This window comes from Helicoverpa zea, chromosome 3, assembly GCF_022581195.2.
Source record: "Helicoverpa zea isolate HzStark_Cry1AcR chromosome 3, ilHelZeax1.1, whole genome shotgun sequence".
Taxonomy (NCBI): Eukaryota; Metazoa; Arthropoda; class Insecta; order Lepidoptera; family Noctuidae; genus Helicoverpa; species Helicoverpa zea.
The window spans coordinates 9,961,687-9,983,840 of NC_061454.1; the positions used below are offsets into that span (position 1 = coordinate 9,961,687).

A 22,154-nucleotide genomic window follows, 5' to 3' on the forward strand; every position below is an offset into this window, starting at 1 on the left:
AAAATAAGAACACATGAATAGAGGTTTCAATGAAAAAATATTGTACTGTGTAATCAGTTTATACAAGAAATGAAAAATAAAATTAGTAGTTATAAATATAAGATGGAACCTAACACAAGCCAGATCAGAGCCCCCCTCGTAGTGCCAGCACTAAGTGAAGAACTGAACCTCCTTGCACTTTGTAGTCCTGCGCTGTCTTCTCATCATTCCTGAAACAGAAATTAAGTATGTTTAATAGTAACAAGAAACTGATGTCACAATGAATCACTTAATTACACAAGGAACATTTTTCGCAAGTCATTTCTATAAAATCTAGATGACCATAGATTAGAAGTTCTAAGACTTTTCTACATTTCAAAATAAATAGTAGGTACTCATTGAGTCTTGCACAGTGACTGGTCACTGCGATTAAGTCATACAACACTATTTAATCCATTTGAAACCATTTTGAACTTGATATGTTTTTAATAGAAAAAGCAATCTTCGATTTGTCTATACCATAACTGCATGATTTTAAGATTTGGTACAAGAAGTAAGAACTTGCAAACCAGAAACAAATACATGATCCTATAAATGCAACCCTTAATATAGCATCGATTGTAAAGTTTAAGTTCTAGGACTTGAAAATCAGTTGATAATGCAGTAACATAAAAAGGCATGTCCTACACACTAACACAGCTTTTTTTCAAGTAAATAGAGTAATAAATTATAACGGTATTATTACAATAAGGAACAAAGACAAGACATGAACACTTACATTTGTTTTCCAGAAAATATCAAACGTTGTTGTTGGGGTGGAATGCCTTCTTTCTCTTCCACTCTCTCTTTAATCCTTTCTACTTTGTCTGTAGGTTCTATGTCTATCTCAATCTCCTTTCCCGTCAGCGTCTGTGCAGAAAACAAGGTTATGAATTGTGGATAACACCTTAAATAATAATAAAAATCGACCACTGTTTGCCTTACCTTTACTTTGATCAGCATTTTGATTGATTTGTTTGTGTACTATCAATGTTTAAATCACTTAAATCAGTGTTCTTTGCGAAAAATGCGCTTTAACTCGGTACGGTAAAATATTTTAGTCACCTTTTGCTTGCTAATCATTTGACATTTTAATTTTGACAGTTTGACAGTGACACGCTCTATTATTTATCTTTGAAAGTATTTATCGATGTTTGTTTGCTGTATATAATAACTAACGAAATTAACTTAGTTTTCCCTAAATAATAGCTCAGTAACTATACATAATAGCTAAATTTTCAATAAATACACACAATGACGCAACCCTGTAAGTAAAAATACTCTCAGAACGGAAGACTACAACTTTCAGAACGGAAACTCACGGATCACTGTCAAAAATATACAATGTCATGTCATTGTCATGTAAGGTACAAACAAAGTGTTCACTGTTTGTTTACTTCGTAAATGTTTATTAACTTTGTACAGATTTTATTGTAATAATTATAATATATAACTCAGGGTTACCAATATAAAACGCTTCAGTTGAAACATGTCACAACTCCAGTCAATATTCTACAGAATCGAAAACCTTACCCAAACAGGTAACCTTAAAGTTGGTTTTTAAACGCATTCTTACCTTTTATTCCATAATTAACTAATATTATAATTATAAAACAAAAAAGTAATAAGTTCGTTTCAATTTCAGATGGCCAGTGCGAATTTATACCAATACTTAAAGATATCACAATAAATGAGAATCAACTTGTGTCAAAGGAAACATACATCACAATCAAATCATTTTTACAAAAAATAATCACGACTATAGATGAACTAGCTACTGAACTTAAAAATGACACTACACTTTTAATCAGCGTAAAAAATCAGAAACTTTTACGTACATGTTTTCAATTAATAACATCCTTGGGTGTTTCACCATGTCTGATACCAGGCCTTGGCATACAATTGTCAAAGAGGTGTATCACAGGAGCAATACTTCCAAAAGTTCTGTTCACTGACGAACAAAAATATGAGTTGCTTGTGGAGTGTACAGAGTTTTTTATCAGGAGTTTCAGCATATCAGCCCTCAAAACCATAATAATTACATTACACTTATCAGACTACTTAGCAGCACTGATACAACTGTCATTTGCGCCATTTAAAAAGCCAGGCACTTACAACAATTTTATAATGACTCAAGAAATGTATGATAAGCTCAGTGCAGATAGAATAAAGTTTGTAAGTGTTTATAACAATCTTGTAAGTAATTGTTTTCAACCAATCCTTATGAAGGAACTATTGATACTACAGAGTGGCACAGAGCCACCACCTCCAGCTTTTGTTAAAAGAGTTATAGCAAAGGAGTTGAGTCAAAGACTCATAGCTCCAGGAGGATTACTAAGTCTAATTAGATGTTTTATAGAGAGTTATGAAATTGACACAGGCTTTGAGTGGAGAAAAATTGATATGATATGCAGAATCATAGCAGCTAGACACGGAAGTTCTTCAGAAATTGAGTACCTCACCAACATTTGTTCTCAGATACAAGAGATTCTGTCTATGAACAACACACATTATTTAGCTGCAGCAGTTGCTTGTGTACTGAGTTTACATGACAAGTTCCCTCAGGCTCTTCCAGTGGTTTCACTAGTCAATGAAGTATTTCAAGCCTTTGATTACAATCACCTTACTACAAATTTCAATTTACCTGGTACTGTAATATTGGCCCCACAAGAAGTTGAACAAAGAATAAATGTTTTACATGCCTGTGTCTGCACTATAAAGTTAGACTGGCCTGTTCAACTTTTAGTACCAAACTTATACATGATTTATTCCATAGGAACTAAGAGTACAAAGAATGATGATTTGAAAATAAAATCAAGAGTGATTATACTAAAGAGTTTAGAGAAGCTAAGTAAAGATGAATTGTATGAAATGATAAAATCATTTTTGTTTGGAAAAGATGTGCCTAGTACTTCAGGTATTGTAGCTGAAGAGTATGATGCTGGAGTGGCCCTGAAGTCTGTGGCAGTTTGTGGAGATTATGCAAAGGATGAATCTGTGATATATTTTATGGACTTGTTTAAAAATGCAACAGATGATGCACTTGTTACAAATGTATTTACTATAGCTTTAAAGTTATTAATAGACCTTAAGGATAAAAGTCAGAAGAAAGGACATAAAGAGATACTGGTGTCTGAAGATGATCCGGTGTTGTTTGATGAAGCTGATCAGCAGTATGCTGTTATCCTTCAATTACTCTCAGAAATATCCACATCACCTAAAATTGTGCACTCTTTGAAAACCAATCCTATGATAGTGTCTGACTTCATTGAACATGTGATTTTAAAGCAGAATTCTGATATGGATGACGAGTGTATTACCATTGCTTTGGTTTTATTGAATACAATATTATCTAATTCAGACAAAATAGATGCTAAGTTTACGAACTTAATACCAGTGTTAAGGAGGATGGGTGAGAATGATTCTAGCTTGAACAGCATTCTATGTAAAGAGGCACTTTCTCTCCTATCTTTAGAAACTCCTCAGAAGAAAGATACTGCTTGTGAGAAAGCAATATCTGATATATTTGATGAGCTGCTGCCTGTAAGAGCTCATGGAATAATTGAACTAACCAAGCTCATTGATGCTGGAGATGCAGAAACTATTTCTAAAAAACATTACATATTTTGTATCTTTCAAGTAAGTTTTGCTGACTTTTAGTTTTCACCATCATATCATCAGTTATATCGGTTCTTTGATGACATTTTGAAATGGTTTTAAGTTAAAAATAATTTACTTGTTTTGCAGGAACAGCTCAAAGATACTGACTCATACATTTACCTATCAGCCGTGAATGGTCTGGCTTCACTATGTACTCACTGCACTGAGGATGTACTACATATCTTATGTAAAGAGTTTTTACAAGAACTTAATACTGCAGACCAGAGTACACAAACGAGTGACAGTCTAAACAGAGATGCAGAACTGAGGATGAAGATTGGAGATGTTATTGTAAAAGTTACTAAGAGACTAGGTAAGTAGCAGTTATGTCATAACTTAAAAATAAAGCAATTGGAAAAAAATGATTATCGTGAAACAGGATAAGTTAATATGGCACAGTTGTTAATTCCAAAGCCATTTCCATATAAAAACCCCTGTATTTCTTTGATATCCATACTTAAATACGTATAAGTGTTTTATTTGACAACAAAATGACGACGAAATAGGTTGATGCTCACTTGCCTGTCACCCTCTGCCTTGTCTTTTCCCTATGCTGGTGCTAACTTGTAATTGTTTATTATAACGTTATTATAATAAGGTTTTTTATTTTAATTACAGGTGAAATGGCCATAGTCCACAAGACGATATTGCTTAATACAATGCTCTGTGCTGTGTCAGACCCAGACCCTCTGATAAGAACATCAGCCTTGTCTAATATCGCTGAAATCGCTCTGGTGTTGCACTACAGAATAGGAAGTATCATTTATGAGGTACGTAGCTTTGTCTTACAAAACTCGCTCTTTAATTGTCATGTTTGAAGAACCATTGGGTCTTTCATCTCTATCTAATCATAAAGTACCTACTTTAATTTTATTCATAGTATTTATCAGGATTTTTTCAAAGATTTTCTAAGTTATCTTGCGTATTTTTCTTCAAGGTGCTGTACTGTGTTTGGAGTATTATCGAAACTGACAAAGCCATAGAATGTCGAAGAGCAGCAGTCATGGTCATATCAAGCTTAATCAAGGGTTTAGGTAAAGATACCCTTCTCCAGTTAAAGGACAACCTCCTTCCTATATACAGAACATTGAAAAATCTATACAGAGACAATAATGAGGACACTACTGTAAGACTTCACGCACAAATAGCTTTAGAGGAACTAAATGACATTGTCAACCAGTTTCTATTTCCAGAAGTAAAAATGGAAAAACAAATATTTGTACTGGACGAACCACAAGATGTGTTCAAATAATAAAAAGCAGTAAGTCTCACATTATTTGTTTTATTCACACTCTTTTTTTATTTGTATTAACTTAAAATTACAGTCAACTCTAGCGGATATACAGACAAACATGGAATTTTGTTTAACTACATACTGCCATTAGTAATTGAATATAAATATGTACCGAAATCAATTCCAAACTTATAAGGTTCCGTATGCCCGCCCCACAAGTCTTAAATTAAATTTAGTCAATAATATCTATGGCAAACATTGCATAAATTTAATGATATTAATCCAAGAACGAGACAAATACTGGTCACATTATAATATTAAAAATATATAATCTATAGGAAAGTCAAATCATTTAAGCATTTTACGTATATTCAGGGGTCAATATTTTATTTACATTACTACATAATAATATATAGTTATTAAGCTTAACAAAGTCTTCTTAATGTGCTTTTTATCTTATCGACACGCCATGAGCTGCTATATCAATGTCACAAGATAGGAAGTACACCCTTGGTTTGTATACCTACATCTATTTGATTATTGATCACACTGACATCCCCTCTTAACCGTGTACCTACTAATATCATAAATTAAAAATAAATCACACAAATATTTTGAAAGTTTACGCTTCGGAAGTGTTGTCACCATCGTTAGGCTTTTTTGGAGTACCTTCGTCTTTTTCGGATAGCGAGATAGAGTAGACAGAGCTTCTGTCAGAGAACCTGTCTTTATTCCGCCTGCTGAAGAACCCGCTTCGTGTCAGCGATGAGACCGTCGCGATAGATATGTTGTCTCTGTCAGCTTGCGGTACCACCTTCCATATTAACAGAGCCACGCCGCCAAACGCAGCCACTACTAAAAACATGACCAGGGTGACCTCACCAAACGCACCTGGAATAATTAATCAAATAAATGGAGGTCGGTAATAAATCATAACCGAATTTTAAACAACCGTTTAGTTCTTACTTTGTTGTGGCTCCTCTTTTCTCGCTTCCAGTCTGGCAGGTTGTAACTCATTGTAGTCCATGTCCTGATTCTCGTAAGGTTCGACTGAACCACTCGATGGTTTATGTTGGTGAAGTACATCCCCGGGGTTCGATTTTGGTAAATTGATTCCGGCTCTCACTGTCAGTGTCTCGGGCTTATAAGTACAGAGGACTAAGAATCTGAAAGAAATAATGGCTTATGAATTTCTTCTACACTCTAAAAATATCAAAAATTCTGATTCTTTAATCTTACCGTCTCGTGCTATGCGTCAGAATAGGAAGATTCTCTTGCACTATAACGTAGGTGGCGACAGTAGTGTCGTTTACTTCGGAGCCGCATTCGTCATGGTGTATCCGCAAGATGTAGGCGTCTTGTGCGCTGTTCGGGTTGCCTTGGATCGAGCAACGTTCCGGACCACCATCAGCAGCTTCAACGGCGATGCGACCTCCAAAAAACGGACCCGTTGATACCTCGACCTCACTGGCGTGTGGCAGGCATTGTGTAGCACGCGCCGAAACTGGAAAAGACATAGTTTTTGGTCCAGTTAGAAGTTTAAATAAATTCTTTGGCCGCTACCAATATTATTCTAATGATGTCCACGTTACAAAAATGTATTGTGTCCTTCCTATCCTAGCTTGTAATGATCACTACGATAATTGGTTGCTAAGATAAAACTTACATCCTTTCGTGGGAACGATGATAATTTTCGAGCTTATCGATTGTGGATCTGCTAAATCTCTTGCATCTCTTCGTACTGGTCTGACTTCGAAGGAATATGTGGTAGCCATTCGCAAGCCGACGATTCGCGTGCTGTACATGCGCCCGCGTCTCACTGCCGACGGTTGACTCGTGGTTGTAGTTGGAGCCGCTTCTGTACTACTTGTCGACGGTTTAGTGGCCTTTTCGTCTTCTGCTGTGTCGATCACCTATATAAAGAAAAGACGTGGGAAATAGAAACGTAGATTAGTAACAGTTAGTTATAATTATCAATTAAGAAACGGGAAGCCCTGGCACAGTTATTTTTTATTGTAGCTTAGTAGAATGGTGCCTATAACGATGTCAACGTTAAGCTCAATGTTTAAATATAATCTGATTCAATAAAAGAGAAAGGCCACAAACACTGGCAGCGGTGCTATATTAACACGTAAATACAGTAATGACTGGCGGGCATGTTCCTTGTCACAGTCACGCCGCAGTCACGCTCGGCGCGCAAACCCCGACCCATTATCTCCCGTTTCGGAGTGCTAACTCATTGCCGACATCTTCCATTGTAAAATGTCATAGTTTTTAATGACTTTCGAACCTGCACTCGCATATGCCGAATGGTTACATAAGTTACCAAATAATTACCTTGGTCCTACAGCGGTATTGGCCCCATGCTTGCAGTTCGCAATAATGCACTTGGAACGCCAAAACTTTCGGCCGATCTTCTTCATCAGGTTTGCCGTATTCCCATCGTAGTCTCACGTCGCGAAAGTCTGGTTCGCCAATCAGATGTAGCACTTCTGTAAACCGCAAATATAAAAAATCTAGAAAATCCGTTCAACAAATATAGGGGTGTTAACGTTACGCTCGGATGCACCTGCAATGCAGCGATCCGGGCGTGCCATTAACCCAATGACTTGCTCACTGAGCCGTTGTTGCTTCCAATAATTATAGTATCATCGATGTAATAGGATCTCCCTTGCGCTAGTTTTACAAGTTGCCTTCAAACCGGTGCGTGGATAGTGTAATATCTCACATTACGGATAGCTCAATCATACTCAGGCCCGGGGCGTGTCGCGCTTCATCATAATATATGGAATTAGTTCACTCGTCACCTAGCGAAAGAGTAAGTAGGCTCTGTGCGACTAAGTAAATAATTTCTACTTGTAAGAAAACACGCGAGTCCACTTATTATGATTGAATAAACAATTCAGTAAAGTATACTAATTCGAGAGGCGCCGAAATGTACGAATAACATTGCAAATAAACACATTCGTACGACTGGTACTCATAAAAATACTGTTCGATCAGATGTTCAAAGTGTGTCAAAAAGCACATTCTTAAACGAATCCTGTAAGAAAGTTACCAGTCCCGATACCAAAAACTAATAACGATCATAATACTTAGGTACATACTTAATTTAACATTAAATTCTAAGTAAGCAGATATCTAGGCAATAGGTAGGAAGATGTTTAGTCTTATATAATATCAAATCAATTTGATTGATAAACTATTAATCAATCATTGCAAAAACGTGTTTATCGTGATCCAAAAATATGGGTCTACTGTATTTTAATGACTCTATGAAGTACCTACATTAGAAAACGAGAATTCTCGGAATGGAATATCAGCAACTATACATACATATAGATAGTTAGGCACAGATTGACACACGTTTCAAATACTTCAAATTTTTTGTGGATGACATAAAGGTATGCAGATCTGTAGTCCATAGTACCTTTCCTGCGGTGACAGTCCACCAGTGAGGTCTTTTGGATTAGGTAGTTTCATGTTCTTAAAGGCTAGGATTAATAATTTACCAAAATTGCTAGCCGGGAGCCAAATAATTTCTAAATTCAACAGTCAAGCCATGGTTCCATCCCCCTCTTCCCGTCAAGACACGTAGGATTCAGTGAAATTGTCTCACAAAAACAATTAACTACGTAATTAGGTACTTTAAACTCAGAATATGATCCTCAGTTGTTGGTTAACAATCATCCAGCCTAGATTGCATTTTGTCGGCAGAACATTAAAAAAAAAAAGTTTTAATAACGTGCAAAATAATGCGCCATCGTCCTCGATCGCAACTAAACCAGAAACTGTTCGGATCTCTCTCGAAATGCAATTGTTATCTTAATAATATTTTAAATTGCTACAATGTTGATTTGATACTGCTCGGTAAATAATTTTAGAATAGATTTAATAAATTTTAAATGGATTCACATTTCTCTGAAATCACCCGGTATGTTAGTGTTGTGCTCCAAATTGTAAAATTTAGTCGTCCAAATTAAATTAAACTAAAGCTTCTACCCGAGTGAACCTACATTAAAAAGTCAATATAGCATAGCTAACATGACATACAATATTTTATATTTATTACATAAAGTACATGTAGTGATAGCTTCATCATTATAGTATGAATAATGTTATGTGGTGAGCGTCAAACATAATGGCACAAATTTGATGGTATGACGGATGCGCAGACGGCACCAGGCATGACCTGACGACTGGACCGTAACGACCATTGTGACCGGCCAGTACAATACCTGCCTATACGAGCTGTCTAGGCACAACGAATGAAAACAACCCGTTTGTTTCCATATATTTTCATAATTTCGATATGCGTATAAAAATCAATAATAATAAACAATATTTAAGTTGATAAATACTGTGATCTAACCGCGTACCTAATCAATAAGCAGCAGGTGTGAAGAATTGAAAGTAAAATGCTGTTATGCTAGTAATTAGCGAAACGTCTCAGCTTTCTTCCGAAAGCGGTCGTAATCATCACCGCGTTTTTGCTGTGCTATTCAATGCATAATACTCTGTCACTTTTTTGTCATGTGTACTCTTAGTAGTGTGCAAAGAACATAGCTTCATCAAGATGTATTTTATGAGCATCTATAGCTTACATACTATAGGAAATGCGTGAGTGATTTCTTCATTATGTAAGCTCTTAAAGTTGATTTATTAGTTTCACGGCAATTGTTTAAATTAATGGCAGTTTTTGCCCTTACCGTTTCCGCTTACTCCGATCGTAAGAAATGTATGAACGACACCGGTGAAACTGCGATTGGCACAATATATTTTTTCATAAACAAGGATAAAACTGTAATATTTTCCCAGTAGCTGGTACATGTTGATGAATTCGTAACATACAGAGAGTAGTCAGTGATCATTGTGACGAGCGAGTGGCGCGAAACGGCACTATCTAAACAATAACGCGTTTCACGCGTGATGCTCTTCCTGCCGAGCTTTATGGGGCCATCTGATTTCATGGTGTCAATGCGCCACAAGCTAACACAAACGTAATTACACGTCCAAACAAATGAAAACTGTGTGAAATCATGAACATTCTAGATTTTTGCTAAACGACTAGATGTTAATATTACAATAGGTAGATTAATGCAAATATGTATGTAATCTCCAATACGCAGGCCAGATTAACCAGGTCCGGGCCTCGTGGATTATAAGGTTTCTTTGTGTTTATTGTGCTATTCAGAAAGAGATTATAAGTATTTCATAAATTATACGTCACCAATAATATAATCCCTTAGCTGTTAATAAATCCCACAAACTATGGATTGATTTCGAAGGTGCTCTAAATAGCCCAATGAAACTGTCCCTTAATTCAATTCATTGCAGACTATTACGTCTGCCGTGCATACAAAAGCAATAAAAATACACTATGGTCAATGATATGCATCGTTGCGCGCACGTTCAAGAATTCCGAGATGCGATTGTTTTTGGTTCGCGATGCAACGACAAGAATAGCGACTATTCAACTGCCAGTGCCACCGTTTAGGGTTGTAGCCATGTTTTTTATTCGATTGAAATAAATTGTATTGGTATTTTATAGGACCAAGACGATATAAATTAACTGCTGAGAATACTTGGGTATAAATCACAGCCTAGGTAGAAACAAGTTATCTTGATGACATTGTAGTACCCAGTGCGTCCGCCGAGATTCCAGCAGCCGCCGGGCATTATTTAAGTAGCCTGTAAATATGCTAGCAATCTGAAGGATCTCCGACATTACACTGTTGCGTTCCATCGTCAACAAGTACCAGCATAAGTGTATAATTTGCGATTTGTAGCAATTTCTTCATACATCACATCGCATACCTTAAATATTGCTTAATAATAACACTAAAAATAGAACAAAGGCACTAGTTTCTTGTTAAACGGAGCTTGGCATGGCCGAGGAGAATCTTGATACCCTTTAAAGTAGGGGAAACGATGGAAACCTATATTCTATTGTTGGACGTGCGTGTACAATCGCCGTTTTTACTGAATTCAATTAAAAGTGACCCACTGGCGAAGACGCGCGAACAGAACAAAACCGTACACAGGTATTCCTCGGACAAAACAGTGAAATAACAAGTCCAAAACTTTGTCACAATAGTGTTCAGCAACAAACAAAATTGAGGGCAGATGAAATGGAAACACACGCTAGGAAAGATTATTTTTTAATTCCAACTAAGTATCTAACTGTAACGACATTAAGTGGTTTCTACTAATTAGTACTCATCCAACTTTTACCTTGACTTAAAAAAAGGATAATTTTTATGCTTCTTATGAGACAAATATAAAATAGCTGACGAAGTCTTTTCAGAAAGACGTTGTTTGGAAATTAGTTTAGACTTAATTAGCGAGACTAAATGGATTTACATTTATTTTTAATCTTGTAGCATCTAATTACTTGTTTACTTTATTAATTATTTAATTGTGTGCGCATCGGAGCGAGAAGGAGAGTGAAATGGTTGGAATAGCTTGAAAAATTGCTGCCATAGTCGGCACCGGCGGCGGCGGCCGTGCGGCGCCGTCTTTAGATAAAACGTTTTAGGTCTGCTTGCTTACAAGATGTAATGTTTTTTACTGTCGAATACTGTAAAGTCTAGTAAGAGGTCAGCACTTGACAGTTGGCATTTGAACAGTTGTGTCCGTTATGTTTGCACAATTACTGAATGCGACCGCCGAGATTCGTGCCCTTTGTTGACCCTGCGTAACATACCGATAGTCCACTTACGAGATAAACGTGACAGTACATATACATTGCTCGTTTACTTATTTTTAGGGCATAGTCATATGTAATCGCAAGTTTCATGTACCTTTGCAGGTAAATCTGCCCTTTAGGTTGAATATCGAAAAGTTAAAAAGTATAAAGTTGAAGATCGAAGATAGTTACAATGAACAACTAGAACTTATTTATTTTGATATCAATTCCGATAGGCGAATAGATATTCTAAGCGATTCTATCTACTAATGGTGCTATGGCCTTAATGTATATGAAGATATCTAGTTGCTGATTACTGACATAGGTTTTCACCTGAGCTTATGTTAGATTGGATTATAATGTTGTTATAATTCAGTCAACGTTTTCCTCGCTTACTTCGCTAAGAGCTTAGTTGCTAATCAAATTAAAACTTTCGTTAAACTTTACGATCAGTATAGTCATTTAAAATTAATTTTAGTCACTATATTACTAAGAAACTTAAACAAAGAGTACATATAAGTAAGCATGACAGAAATATTAAAAACACATTGCAAGAATTATGTAGATTAGCACGTACCTTGCTATGCACGGCACCATCGTGCAATAGTCATGGTAACGGCCAGCTCGATAGCCAATAAAATCAATAACCGTTTATGGTTGTGCAACTGGGAGAGCCAAGTGGTTACCTACCGTTCCCAAGAACTTTTATGGAAAACCACTGAGATACTGAAGGTACTTAAATCCCTGCGGTATTGAAAAACCACAAAGTAGTAACGGGCCTGTTGTTACGCTTGTGCCAACCATCACACGGCTAAATCTAGTCTACAGGTTTTTATACACAGAATAAATATCTAATTAATAAGATCTAAAAGTTGATTCACTGTCTGCAAAAGGCAATTTAAGTGGGTAAGGTACCTAATCGAAAATGGCAAACTTTAATATGGCCAAAGTACCGTTATCGATTGCAAATCGGTATTCCACGCGATGACGAGGAGGAACCTAAATTACTTAATGTGGTAGATGTATGTGGGTGGTCATATTCTGTTTTGGCTGAACGAGTCTCCGCAGAAGGTATGGCTGGCGACCCACGAACGCTCAGGACTCTTAAGACCTACATTTTAACCAACCAAGTTACGATGCCCAACAGAATTATGTTAGAAGCATACCTTAAGCATCCGTGTGCAACGGTATACCTACCCTATAAATAGTGTACTGACATTGAACACTGTATGGAATTATTTATAACACTGGACCTATGTACAACATCGTTACATCGTTTAGGTACAAGGACACTGGGACAACGATTAGCTAAATAATTTTCGAGCATTTTAATGAATTTCCGCTTCCGAACATACCTCACCAGCACAATAAAATAACGAAGGTTATCATGATCATGAAACATTCGCTTGAAACTGAATTTGGGTACCACATTTTATGAGATGGTTGAGAAAATTGGCTTACTTCAAAAAGCAGGAGAGGATGATTTTGTTAAGAATTGTGCAAGTCTTGAAAATAAGATTTTGTATCGTCGGTCGTCGTGGCTTCTCAGAAATGACCCGCGGCGTACACTTTAGTTGGGACCTTTATCCGCGCACCGGTCAGCACATTATGTTCCCCATTCTGTGGCCGCTAATGACTAGGCTCTATTGATAGCCAAACTGTAGCCTATCATTATTTATTATTAGCTTTACTGTTGTATTAGTGGCTTAACATGTCGTTTTGGTTGTCTTATTAAATTTAAATAGGCACCTACTTTACATCTTCGTAGGAATCACTCCTTAAGCACATTTTATTCGGGTGTTAGTGTACCTATTTAAAAACGTGGAGCTAGGGCGTTGGCTTAAGGAAAACAGCAGTGTCGCGCACGATTTTATCAAATTGAATAACTGGAATAGCCTTTGTGGAACCTATCAGTGCGAACCGTCCAAAATTTTATAAAGTCCTTGAAACAAATCCAAACTGTTATTACAAATGCAAAAGTAACTGTTCGTATTTGCCTTTTCTCCGCGGGACTGCTGAATCGACGTTTAAGAAAAAAAACTTTAGATAAAGTAGTTAAATAGATTGGCATTGGTTCATTTCATTATCCCAATAAGCAAGTGCTTTATATTGCAGTTAAGCTTAGATTTTCAAATATGTTAGGATCACTTGTTGTCCTCAGAGAATGAAAAATACGTTATAGGTATGTGATGTGATAATACGTCAACGTACAAAATGTCAGCAAAAAAGTCAATGGCGCTTGAAATGTAAAACTTAAATTGATAAGTTTATAACACATATGTTAATTAGCTAGATACTATTGAATGACTTAGCACGTCTGAAGAACGAAAGTGGCTATGGTAATTTTAATATTATGTACTATAAATGTTATCGATAGATCTAAAATGAAATTATCAGCTAATTAACGTGACGTGCAGTCAAACACGTTCAGTGAAAGTTTCACACTTGGCCCATTTAACGGGTCACCGTCACAAAACAAGAGCAAAGTGATCATGCGTTTCGGCGCGACATTTCTCTCATTAGACCATAGAGATCAAAAAAGTTTTATGGAGGATTACATCGGATGTGGCGGAGAGGCTATTAGAGCCAGATCGGCTGCACGTTGGGTCGGGGTTGTCGCCGCGAGTTCGCGAGGCAACTCACACGCTACCGTTATCGCATGCTAATGCCGACCGCGAAATGTTCCACCGATGTAATGACATGCACACTATGGAACCGCGTTGCTCACCTCACCCAATACGGTCACGTGTAGCGTTTCCATGCCATGACGAGACTCCGAAATTGATTGACCGGTAAAAATTGTTGTGGCAAAATTTAAGAGCATCTTCGAAGTTTCCGCGATTGAATGTGTTATTGGAATGAAAAGATGTTTTGCGGCTAAGATATACCGTACCGGTAAACTTTTATAGAATATGAAATAAACGGTAACATGTTGCTTATGTTGGTGTATGCCATGCTATGACTAACATTTATTTGGTAAAATCTAGGTGTAGCTTACGTGCATATTATGATGACGGTGATTAAATTAATCACGATTGTCTACCGAAACAGTTAACAGTTACCTAATAAAGAAGTTTTTTATTGTAATTTATTATGTTACGAGTACCTACTTATCTATTTTATGTACCTAATATTAAGGTTTTTTTCGCCGATTTCTTGGAGCTGGCTGACCTCCTATAAATGTGTTTTCATTACTTACGAGAAAAAGTTGTAACGTAGCATTGTTCTATTACAGTATTACCTATCCTAACAAATAAGAGCAGAATATGTAATGTAGGTAATGTAAATCACGGCCAGTTGGTACATCGTTTTTGCCATAGTTTGCACCGGACACGGGTAATCCATCATAATGCAAGTTGGCGAGCAGCGGGCATTAGCTGGGCTCAACCTGACGGTATCTGTGATTTGGCTGAGCGCGCTCGGTCACCCCGCGGCGATTGTCTCTTGTTATCGTAAAGCACTTTGTCGTATTCGTGAACGCCAGTGTAACACCGAGCCGTGCTAGCTCTATTGCCTCTTCCATATCGTCCCCCTTAACAATGTGAAAATAGAAGAATCCAATTCGTTTCGAGTCATCCGTCATTGTCTATGACCTAGATAGATTTTGGTAAGTATCAATCGAATCGGTCCATGTCATGTAAACAATGGAAATAATGTAGATTGTCGATTACAAAGGCATAATCAGAAATAGACGAGTACTACAATATTGTGTTGGTACCAATTGTTCTGCAGCGCAGTTAATTTGACCGAGGCAATCTCAGAGATGGTTGAGATAAGCTGCACAGATGGGCCGAGTTCCCGCTGCCGCTGAGATCCGTGACATAGATAACATTAGACAAACGCTTCCTGCCAGGTTTGAATATGTCCCAGCACACTGGATACGGTTACATGCTAATGTAGGATGTTGTTTAACCGTTGCGTTAAACCCTTTACTTAAAGTTCTCATGTTGTGTTCGTTAGCTTCACAAAGAATATCGACAGAGGGTTATCACACGTTCATCTTCACGCTGACGTGAATGACGTGAGTGCCGTTAAGGTTATTGCTGTAATAATGTGGGAAAAGTGTGAAACATCGATAGTTTGCGGTAAGTGAACATTGTTGTAGCTGTATCGGAGCAATATTGCGTAAACTTCAGTATGCGACACATCGTATAATAGTCTCATAACTCGCCACGCAGCTGCGCCCTCATTACTGGGCTTTTATCCATCTCACTGGATAGGGTGTGATTTATGTTTTACATTTCATTCTGGAATCTTTCACATTTTTATACCAAAAAAGAACATCACAGAAGGTGGCATGAATATATTAAAGATGACTTGATTAAAGTAGTCTGTATCGTCGTCTATCTTTTTAGTACCGACCTAAGAGGATACAAAAGGTGTCGCTTCCAACAGGTATCTGTGGAGATCAAAGGGGGAGGCCTATGTTCAGCAGTGGACGTCCTATGGCTGAGATGATGATGATGATGATGATGATGAAGAGGATACAAAAGTGGCAGTTTTTCAGTAGTCAAGGCGCTCCGTCACATGAGAGTTTTAAGTGTTTTGAAGGCTTTTCAAGTCGGTGAAATGTTATGAAATAATGCCATATCTACCTATGTTTTAATTTTCTTTGCTGCTTTGAAGATATGGTCCGATGATTTTCAAAGAGATCAGTTCTGGTTCTGTTGTGGGTCGCCTGGTTCTAAAGCCACGGTGCACTTGAAATAAGGTGTTTTCTTTTTTTGGGCATCCGTGTACACTGAATTTGGAATTATTTACGGCTAGAGTTGCAGTCACGTCGGAAGCACGCGACAAATGCCGAAGAATGCGCTGCTCAAATTGCATAGATACCGACGACGATAGAGAGATTCTAGTAAAAAAAAAATTGACACTTTTCCGTGCAATTCAATGTAAACACATTTACCTACATCAACAAAACTGCCTAGGTTATCCCGGAGCTGTATGTTCTTAGGGATCAACTTGCCTGCCTAAGTAATACCTACTCATTAGGGGTGCCTAATTTAATTAGGTATCTACATGAATAATAACAATCAACATGGAAAAATATGTAGGGCGTTACTGAATTCAAAATTCATAAAATATATTTAAAAGTAGGTTTGAATTAATTTATTTAAATAATAGTTAATTAACCTACTAATTTATTAATTGTGTTTTTATTAGTTTTTCTATAAAACTTCTCGTAAAAAATATAGTTTATGATGTTTTTTAAGGCTTAAAGTTTTAAGGCTTTCAGTTATATTATAGGTTGATACGCACAGTTCAGTAATTTAAAGTAGGTATTTTGTCAAAGTATTTTCATGTACACATATTAAAAATAAAAAAGCTATGTTTACATACAAACAATTCCAATAAAACATCAAGTTAGATCGTTTATGGAAACTGGTTTAGAATTCAGTTGCAACATTGAGTGACTCATATTCACACCTGCTTCTGTCACGTCAAATAAAAGCTTGTAAAAGTATGTATAGCGACTTCAGCTTTAGAATTAGAAGTAAGTAGGTGATAGTATGTTACTGTTCTTTTTGGCGGTAAATTGTAACGCTTTCGGACATTATTTCTGTGAAAAAATGTTTGTAAACAAATTGTCGACTCATAGTCGGGGGCAAACTTAATGGTTGTTCGGATCAAATAGGTATAGATACTGATTTAATTTGAGGATTCTGCTGGGTAATAGTGTGTGTGTGGGCTGTACGAATTTTCTAAATCTATACTAATATTATAAAGCTGAAGAGTTTGTTTGTTTGTTTGTTTGAACGCGCTAATCTCAGGAACTACTGGTCCGATTTGAAATTTCTTCAGTGTTAGATAGCCCATTTATCGAGGACGGCTATAAGCTAGGCCCGGTACGGGAAGTAGTTCCCACGGGATGCGGGTGAAACCGCTGGTAGAAGCTAGTTATTTAGTTAAAATCGAGCAGGCCTGACTTGACGGCTATCGAATTCTAACTGAAGTAAGCTAAAGTTTAGCATAAAAATTTAGTAGAAATTGCCAATATGAGTGTTCTTTTTGGGTAAATAATAATTAGATCAATAGCATATCTAGATTCATCACTCGATACTGTAAAGAGCACCGTTTGTACCTAAACTCGCTGCCTTGCAAATGCTATTAAGCATCATTGGGCTCTAAAAGCTCAATAATTACTGAAAATGATTCCAGGCGTATTCATTAGCTGGATGCAATATTGCGATCCCCATTAACTTTCATAAGTACCCCAATAAACTTAACTCATAAATTAACTTCCGCTACCGTGCTAGCAGTAACTATACTTATCTAGCAGCACGATTGAACTGAGTTCCTGCTTTAGTTTTATAAAATAACTGGCATTTCTCCGCGACTTCGTCCACGTGGATATTGGCCACTACAAGTGACACATTAAGGCCCATTTACAGGTGTGCGTTCGCGCAGCGGAATGTTGTTGAATTTAAAGATTTTAATTATGCAGATAATTAGTGTAAGACGTCCTATAATTGTGTATGGTAAATAAAAATTTGTGTATGCAGCCATTGTGGAGAAATTCACCAAAAACAGATTCCGCTGGGCGAACGTTGGCGAACGTTGTCCTGGCGGAACTTTTTTTAATCCATAGACTTTAGAAGAAAAGAGATGTGTCCGAAAATTAGTGTGTATTTGTGTATAATTGATTATGTATGAATGAAATCAGTGCATGCATAAACTTCGGAGAAATTCAAGTTTCCGCTACGCGAACGTTTGGCCATTAGCTAGTTTTCATATAAAGCGCTTACATAGAGAGCTGTAGATTTTTACATACGTTGTTTTGAATTTGTTTATATTTGTTTAAAAAACAGATTTAGAAAAAGTCGTAGGGTTTAAAAGATAAAAATATAAACGTAAAATACACTTATTAGGTCTTAGTTCTTAAAGTATGCAGTTTGGGGTCTAGATTTTCACGTTTACACAAACCTTGTAAGTGTCTCCAACATGTTGCCAAGTATCAATGATGTTCCGTTAGTAATTAAAAAGTTATAGGATATTTTACCATGAATAGATCACTGTTTACAAAGCAGTCGAATATCACGACGTTCTAAAGGAATTGCATGGTAAAATGTATGCCAATAATTAGTTTAATCATTCAACTATTCACTTGCAAAATTTCATGTCATTAAATTCAGTAATTAAAGAAAGACAATTATAATACTGACGGAGCATCGAAACCCTACATAATCCGACCAAGTTCGGATAGCTACAAAAAAGCGGCCGTGACATATGTCTAAGCAACGTTCTTAACTTGGTAGGTTAGTATTTATTAATATGGTACAGTTGCGTACACAAGCGTTAGGAAAAAATAAAACAATTGTATTTCTTGATTGAAAAATATTTTTTTAATAATAATGCCACTATCTACGATAAAAATAAATCTTCAATTAACAAGTACTTCTCTATTTAAATATCCGTGTACAAAAATATTTTTATTATTATTACTTACATAAATTACTTAACTACGTGATTAAAAATAACGTTAATAAACGTTACGTATTTTAACTAAAATGTCGTAGATAGTGGCGTTATTATTAAAAAAATATTTTTCATTCAAGAAATGCAATTGTTTTATTTTTGCCTAAAGCTTGTGTACGCAACTGTACCATATTAATAAATATACTAACCTTCCAAGTTAAGAACGTTTCTTAGACATATGGCACGGCCGCTTTTTTGTAGCTATCCGAACTTGGTCGGATTATGTAGGTTTTCGATGCTCCGTCAGTATTATAATTGTCTTTCTTTAATTACTGAATTTAATGACATGAAATTTTGCAAGTGAATAGTTGAATGATTAAACTAATTATTGGCATACATTTTACCGTGCAATTCCTTTAGAACGTCGCACTAACGTAGATTTGAGCAATTTAGCTGGCCAAGTCTTTTTTTTTAAATAAAGGTTATCATCAAATTGTGGGTAAAATGGAAAGAGGAATACCCCAGCAATAAGAATTTACCACATCTACCTACCAAACATGCGATATGCGCTTGCACCAGGAGTTAGAACTTGACCTTAGTGCAAATTTTACGTTATACGTTTTTAGAGATCTCGGTAGACGGTATTAAAGAAAAATTATTTTTGTGCTATCTAATTGATATTAAGCAACTATTATGATGGATTCGAGTTGTGTAGGTAACAGTTATTATATTTTAATATATTTTAAGTGTGATCACTTAATTTTTTATAGTATTATTTCAATTTTAAAAGAGGGTGTGTAAGCAAAATATTTTTTTAGTAATTTTCTTGTTTAAACACAATTTTGTTATATTATCGCGTTCGACCGCGTAACAGTTTTTTTAGTTTTAGATATTTGACATATTAAACTAGCTTACGACATATTTTTTGGCTGCGGATAGCTGCGGATGTCCGACTTACAGGCTTTTTAAGATTTGAAGCTCATACAAAAATAAAATACTTTTTTCTTTAAAATGTCACAAAGTGCATTTTTTTTTGTTTTGGGTACCTCTGGCGTAAAAATAGTGACCCTATGTTATATTTACAATAAAATACAATAGCAAGATCTGACTAATTTGGAAGAAAAACTAAATTACCTAGGAAACTAACTTTTAACCTATTAGGGTGACACACCTGATAATATAAGCAGTTTTAAACAAAGATTTGCATATTTTAAAATAGCTACGAAAGTAAGAAACTGAAACTGTAAAAAAAATCCTTAAAACTAATGAGAATTGGTTAAGCAGAACATTTGAACGCCCGACAAGTGTTGGAAATCGACCGGGGCGGCCATCTAAATCACTTAAAGATTGTAGTGAGAGGACTAAACGAAGGAAAACTAAAGAAATACGAAACTGAAGAAATGTGACCAACAAAAAAAAACATCAAAGCAAGATTATTTTGCCCTGAAACAATAAAATATGCTACTACCAGCTGAATCAAACACAGAGTCTGATATATCAGAGGCAGAAAGTGAGGAATAAAAAAAATATTAATTATTTTTTTACTACATTACATATTATTTTGAAATAGATATAATAAAAAATATCATAACTACTTTTAAAATGAAAATATATGATACTCTACATTAAAAAAAATATATATTTACGGTTTTTTTCAATAAAACATGCTTATTATCAAAATACAATGCTTAAATAAAATAAATAATAAAATAATGATAGAAAAAACGAAATACATTGTAAAATATTTTTGGCCGCCTAAATTGGTCAAATCTACGTATGTGCGTCGTGATATTCGACTGCTTTGTAAACAGTGATCTATTCATGGTAAAATATCCTATAACTTTTTAATTACTAACGGAACATCATTGATACTTGGCAACATGTTGGAGACACTTACAAGGTTTGTGTAAACGTGAAAATCTAGACCCCAAACTGCATACTTTAAGAACTAAGACCTAATAAGTGTATTTTACGTTTATATTTTTATCTTTTAAACCCTACGACTTTTTCTAAATCTGTTTTTTAAACAAATATAAACAAATTCAAAACAACGTATGTAAAAATCTACAGCTCTCTATGTAAGCGCTTTATATGAAAACTAGCTAATGGCCAAACGTTCGCGTAGCGGAAACTTGAATTTCTCCGAAGTTTATGCATGCACTGATTTCATTCATACATAATCAATTATACACAAATACACACTAATTTTCGGACACATCTCTTTTCTTCTAAAGTCTATGGATTAAAAAAAGTTCCGCCAGGACAACGTTCGCCAACGTTCGCCCAGCGGAATCTGTTTTTGGTGAATTTCTCCACAATGGCTGCATACACAAATTTTTATTTACCATACACAATTATAGGACGTCTTACACTAATTATCTGCATAATTAAAATCTTTAAATTCAACAACATTCCGCTGCGCGAACGCACACCATTTACAGCGACAATAATGTCCGTTTTTCTTAAAACAACTTTCATCTTTGAAAATTGAACGTGAAAATTCACCATTGTATATTGTCGGTATAATTATACACGTACTTAACAACAGGCTAATTAATTTTAATAAGTAGTAGGGACCTAAGTCTAACTCTGTGCAAATCTACAGCCTCAATGTCATCCCTTGTGAGTTCACTTGTGCATAATCCAATACCTGTCAGTGAGCTTCTACATCCCAAAAGAAAAACCCCTGGGACAGATCCCAGATGACTAGCACTAATTTTGGAGATTTTGTAATACCTAAGTACTTATTTCGTTTTTGTACAGTATATAGAATGTAGGTATTCCAAATTCAATATTTAATTTAATCGTACTAAAATTAAAATTAAATCTCACCTTCATTTGCATCAATTTCAGCGATAGGAGTCACAAAAGAAAATTGAAAAAATATTCCAATCAAAAATAATTGTGTTCGCCAAAACATTATGTTCCAATTACGAATTTACGGTAACACATGAATTTATTTTTTATATAAATAACGTTTAATAGTTCACGTTTACGTAAAGGCTTTCGCGGTTGCGTAGGCGCCGGCGCTATGAGCGTACATGCGTTTGCGCTGCAGTGGCCACCGAGCGACTAAGCAATAATATCGAAGAGACAGGCTACGCTTTTGGATGGGCACAGTTACCTACTCGCGACCTC

General features: G+C 35.9%; 3 protein-coding genes across 4 annotated transcripts; 1 reads left to right on the plus strand and 2 right to left on the minus strand.

The window, feature by feature from the left end:
- Positions 1–43: 43 nt before the first annotated feature.
- Positions 44–1,199, minus strand: LOC124645766 (NEDD8). Its single transcript, XM_047185643.1, has 3 exons — positions 964–1,199; positions 758–888; positions 44–209 (listed from the first exon to the last, which is right to left on the minus strand). The coding sequence occupies exons 1-3, from the start codon at positions 979–981 to the stop codon at positions 125–127; spliced, it is 234 nt and encodes a 77-aa protein (XP_047041599.1). The 5' UTR covers positions 982–1,199; the 3' UTR covers positions 44–124.
- Positions 1,200–1,266: 67 nt separating this feature from the next.
- Positions 1,267–4,949, plus strand: LOC124645762 (transport and Golgi organization protein 6 homolog). Its single transcript, XM_047185636.1, has 5 exons — positions 1,267–1,559; positions 1,664–3,657; positions 3,766–3,991; positions 4,297–4,448; positions 4,616–4,949. The coding sequence occupies exons 1-5, from the start codon at positions 1,508–1,510 to the stop codon at positions 4,928–4,930; spliced, it is 2,739 nt and encodes a 912-aa protein (XP_047041592.1). The 5' UTR covers positions 1,267–1,507; the 3' UTR covers positions 4,931–4,949.
- On the minus strand, positions 4,945–22,105 carry LOC124645763. 2 transcript variants are annotated; one of them, XM_047185639.1, is made up of 6 exons: positions 21,849–22,105; positions 7,250–7,404; positions 6,579–6,825; positions 6,152–6,416; positions 5,879–6,078; positions 4,945–5,803 (listed from the first exon to the last, which is right to left on the minus strand). In XM_047185639.1, exons 1-6 carry the CDS (start codon positions 21,934–21,936, stop codon positions 5,535–5,537), a joined length of 1,224 nt encoding a protein of 407 aa, XP_047041595.1. In that variant the 5' UTR covers positions 21,937–22,105; the 3' UTR covers positions 4,945–5,534. The 2 variants fall into 2 exon arrangements, with proteins under 2 accessions (XP_047041595.1, XP_047041593.1); XM_047185637.1 differs by lacking the exon at positions 21,849–22,105 and adding an exon at positions 9,622–9,926.
- Positions 22,106–22,154: the final 49 nt, after the last annotated feature.

What these genes read in the sequence shown, in the direction of transcription:
- LOC124645766 (XM_047185643.1), bottom strand. An exon ending in ATATTTTCTGGAAAACAAAT is followed by an intron (nt 210 to 757) that starts GTAAGTGTTCAT and finishes TTTCTGTTTCAG; the next exon opens with GAATGATGAGAAGACAGCGC.
- LOC124645762 (XM_047185636.1), top strand. Translation starts at nt 1,508, where the DNA reads ATGTCACAACTCCAGTCAATATTCTACAGAATCGAAAACCTTACCCAA. An exon ending in ACATATTTTGTATCTTTCAA is followed by an intron (nt 3,658 to 3,765) that starts GTAAGTTTTGCT and finishes CTTGTTTTGCAG; the next exon opens with GAACAGCTCAAAGATACTGA. An exon ending in TAGGAAGTATCATTTATGAG is followed by an intron (nt 4,449 to 4,615) that starts GTACGTAGCTTT and finishes TTTTTCTTCAAG; the next exon opens with GTGCTGTACTGTGTTTGGAG.
- LOC124645763 (XM_047185637.1), bottom strand. Translation starts at nt 9,742, where the DNA reads ATGTACCAGCTACTGGGAAAATATTACAGTTTTATCCTTGTTTATGAA. An exon ending in GATCGGAGTAAGCGGAAACG is followed by an intron (nt 7,405 to 9,621) that starts GTAAGGGCAAAA and finishes TGCGGTTTACAG; the next exon opens with AAGTGCTACATCTGATTGGC. An exon ending in CATCGTTCCCACGAAAGGAT is followed by an intron (nt 6,417 to 6,578) that starts GTAAGTTTTATC and finishes TGTCTTTTCCAG; the next exon opens with TTTCGGCGCGTGCTACACAA.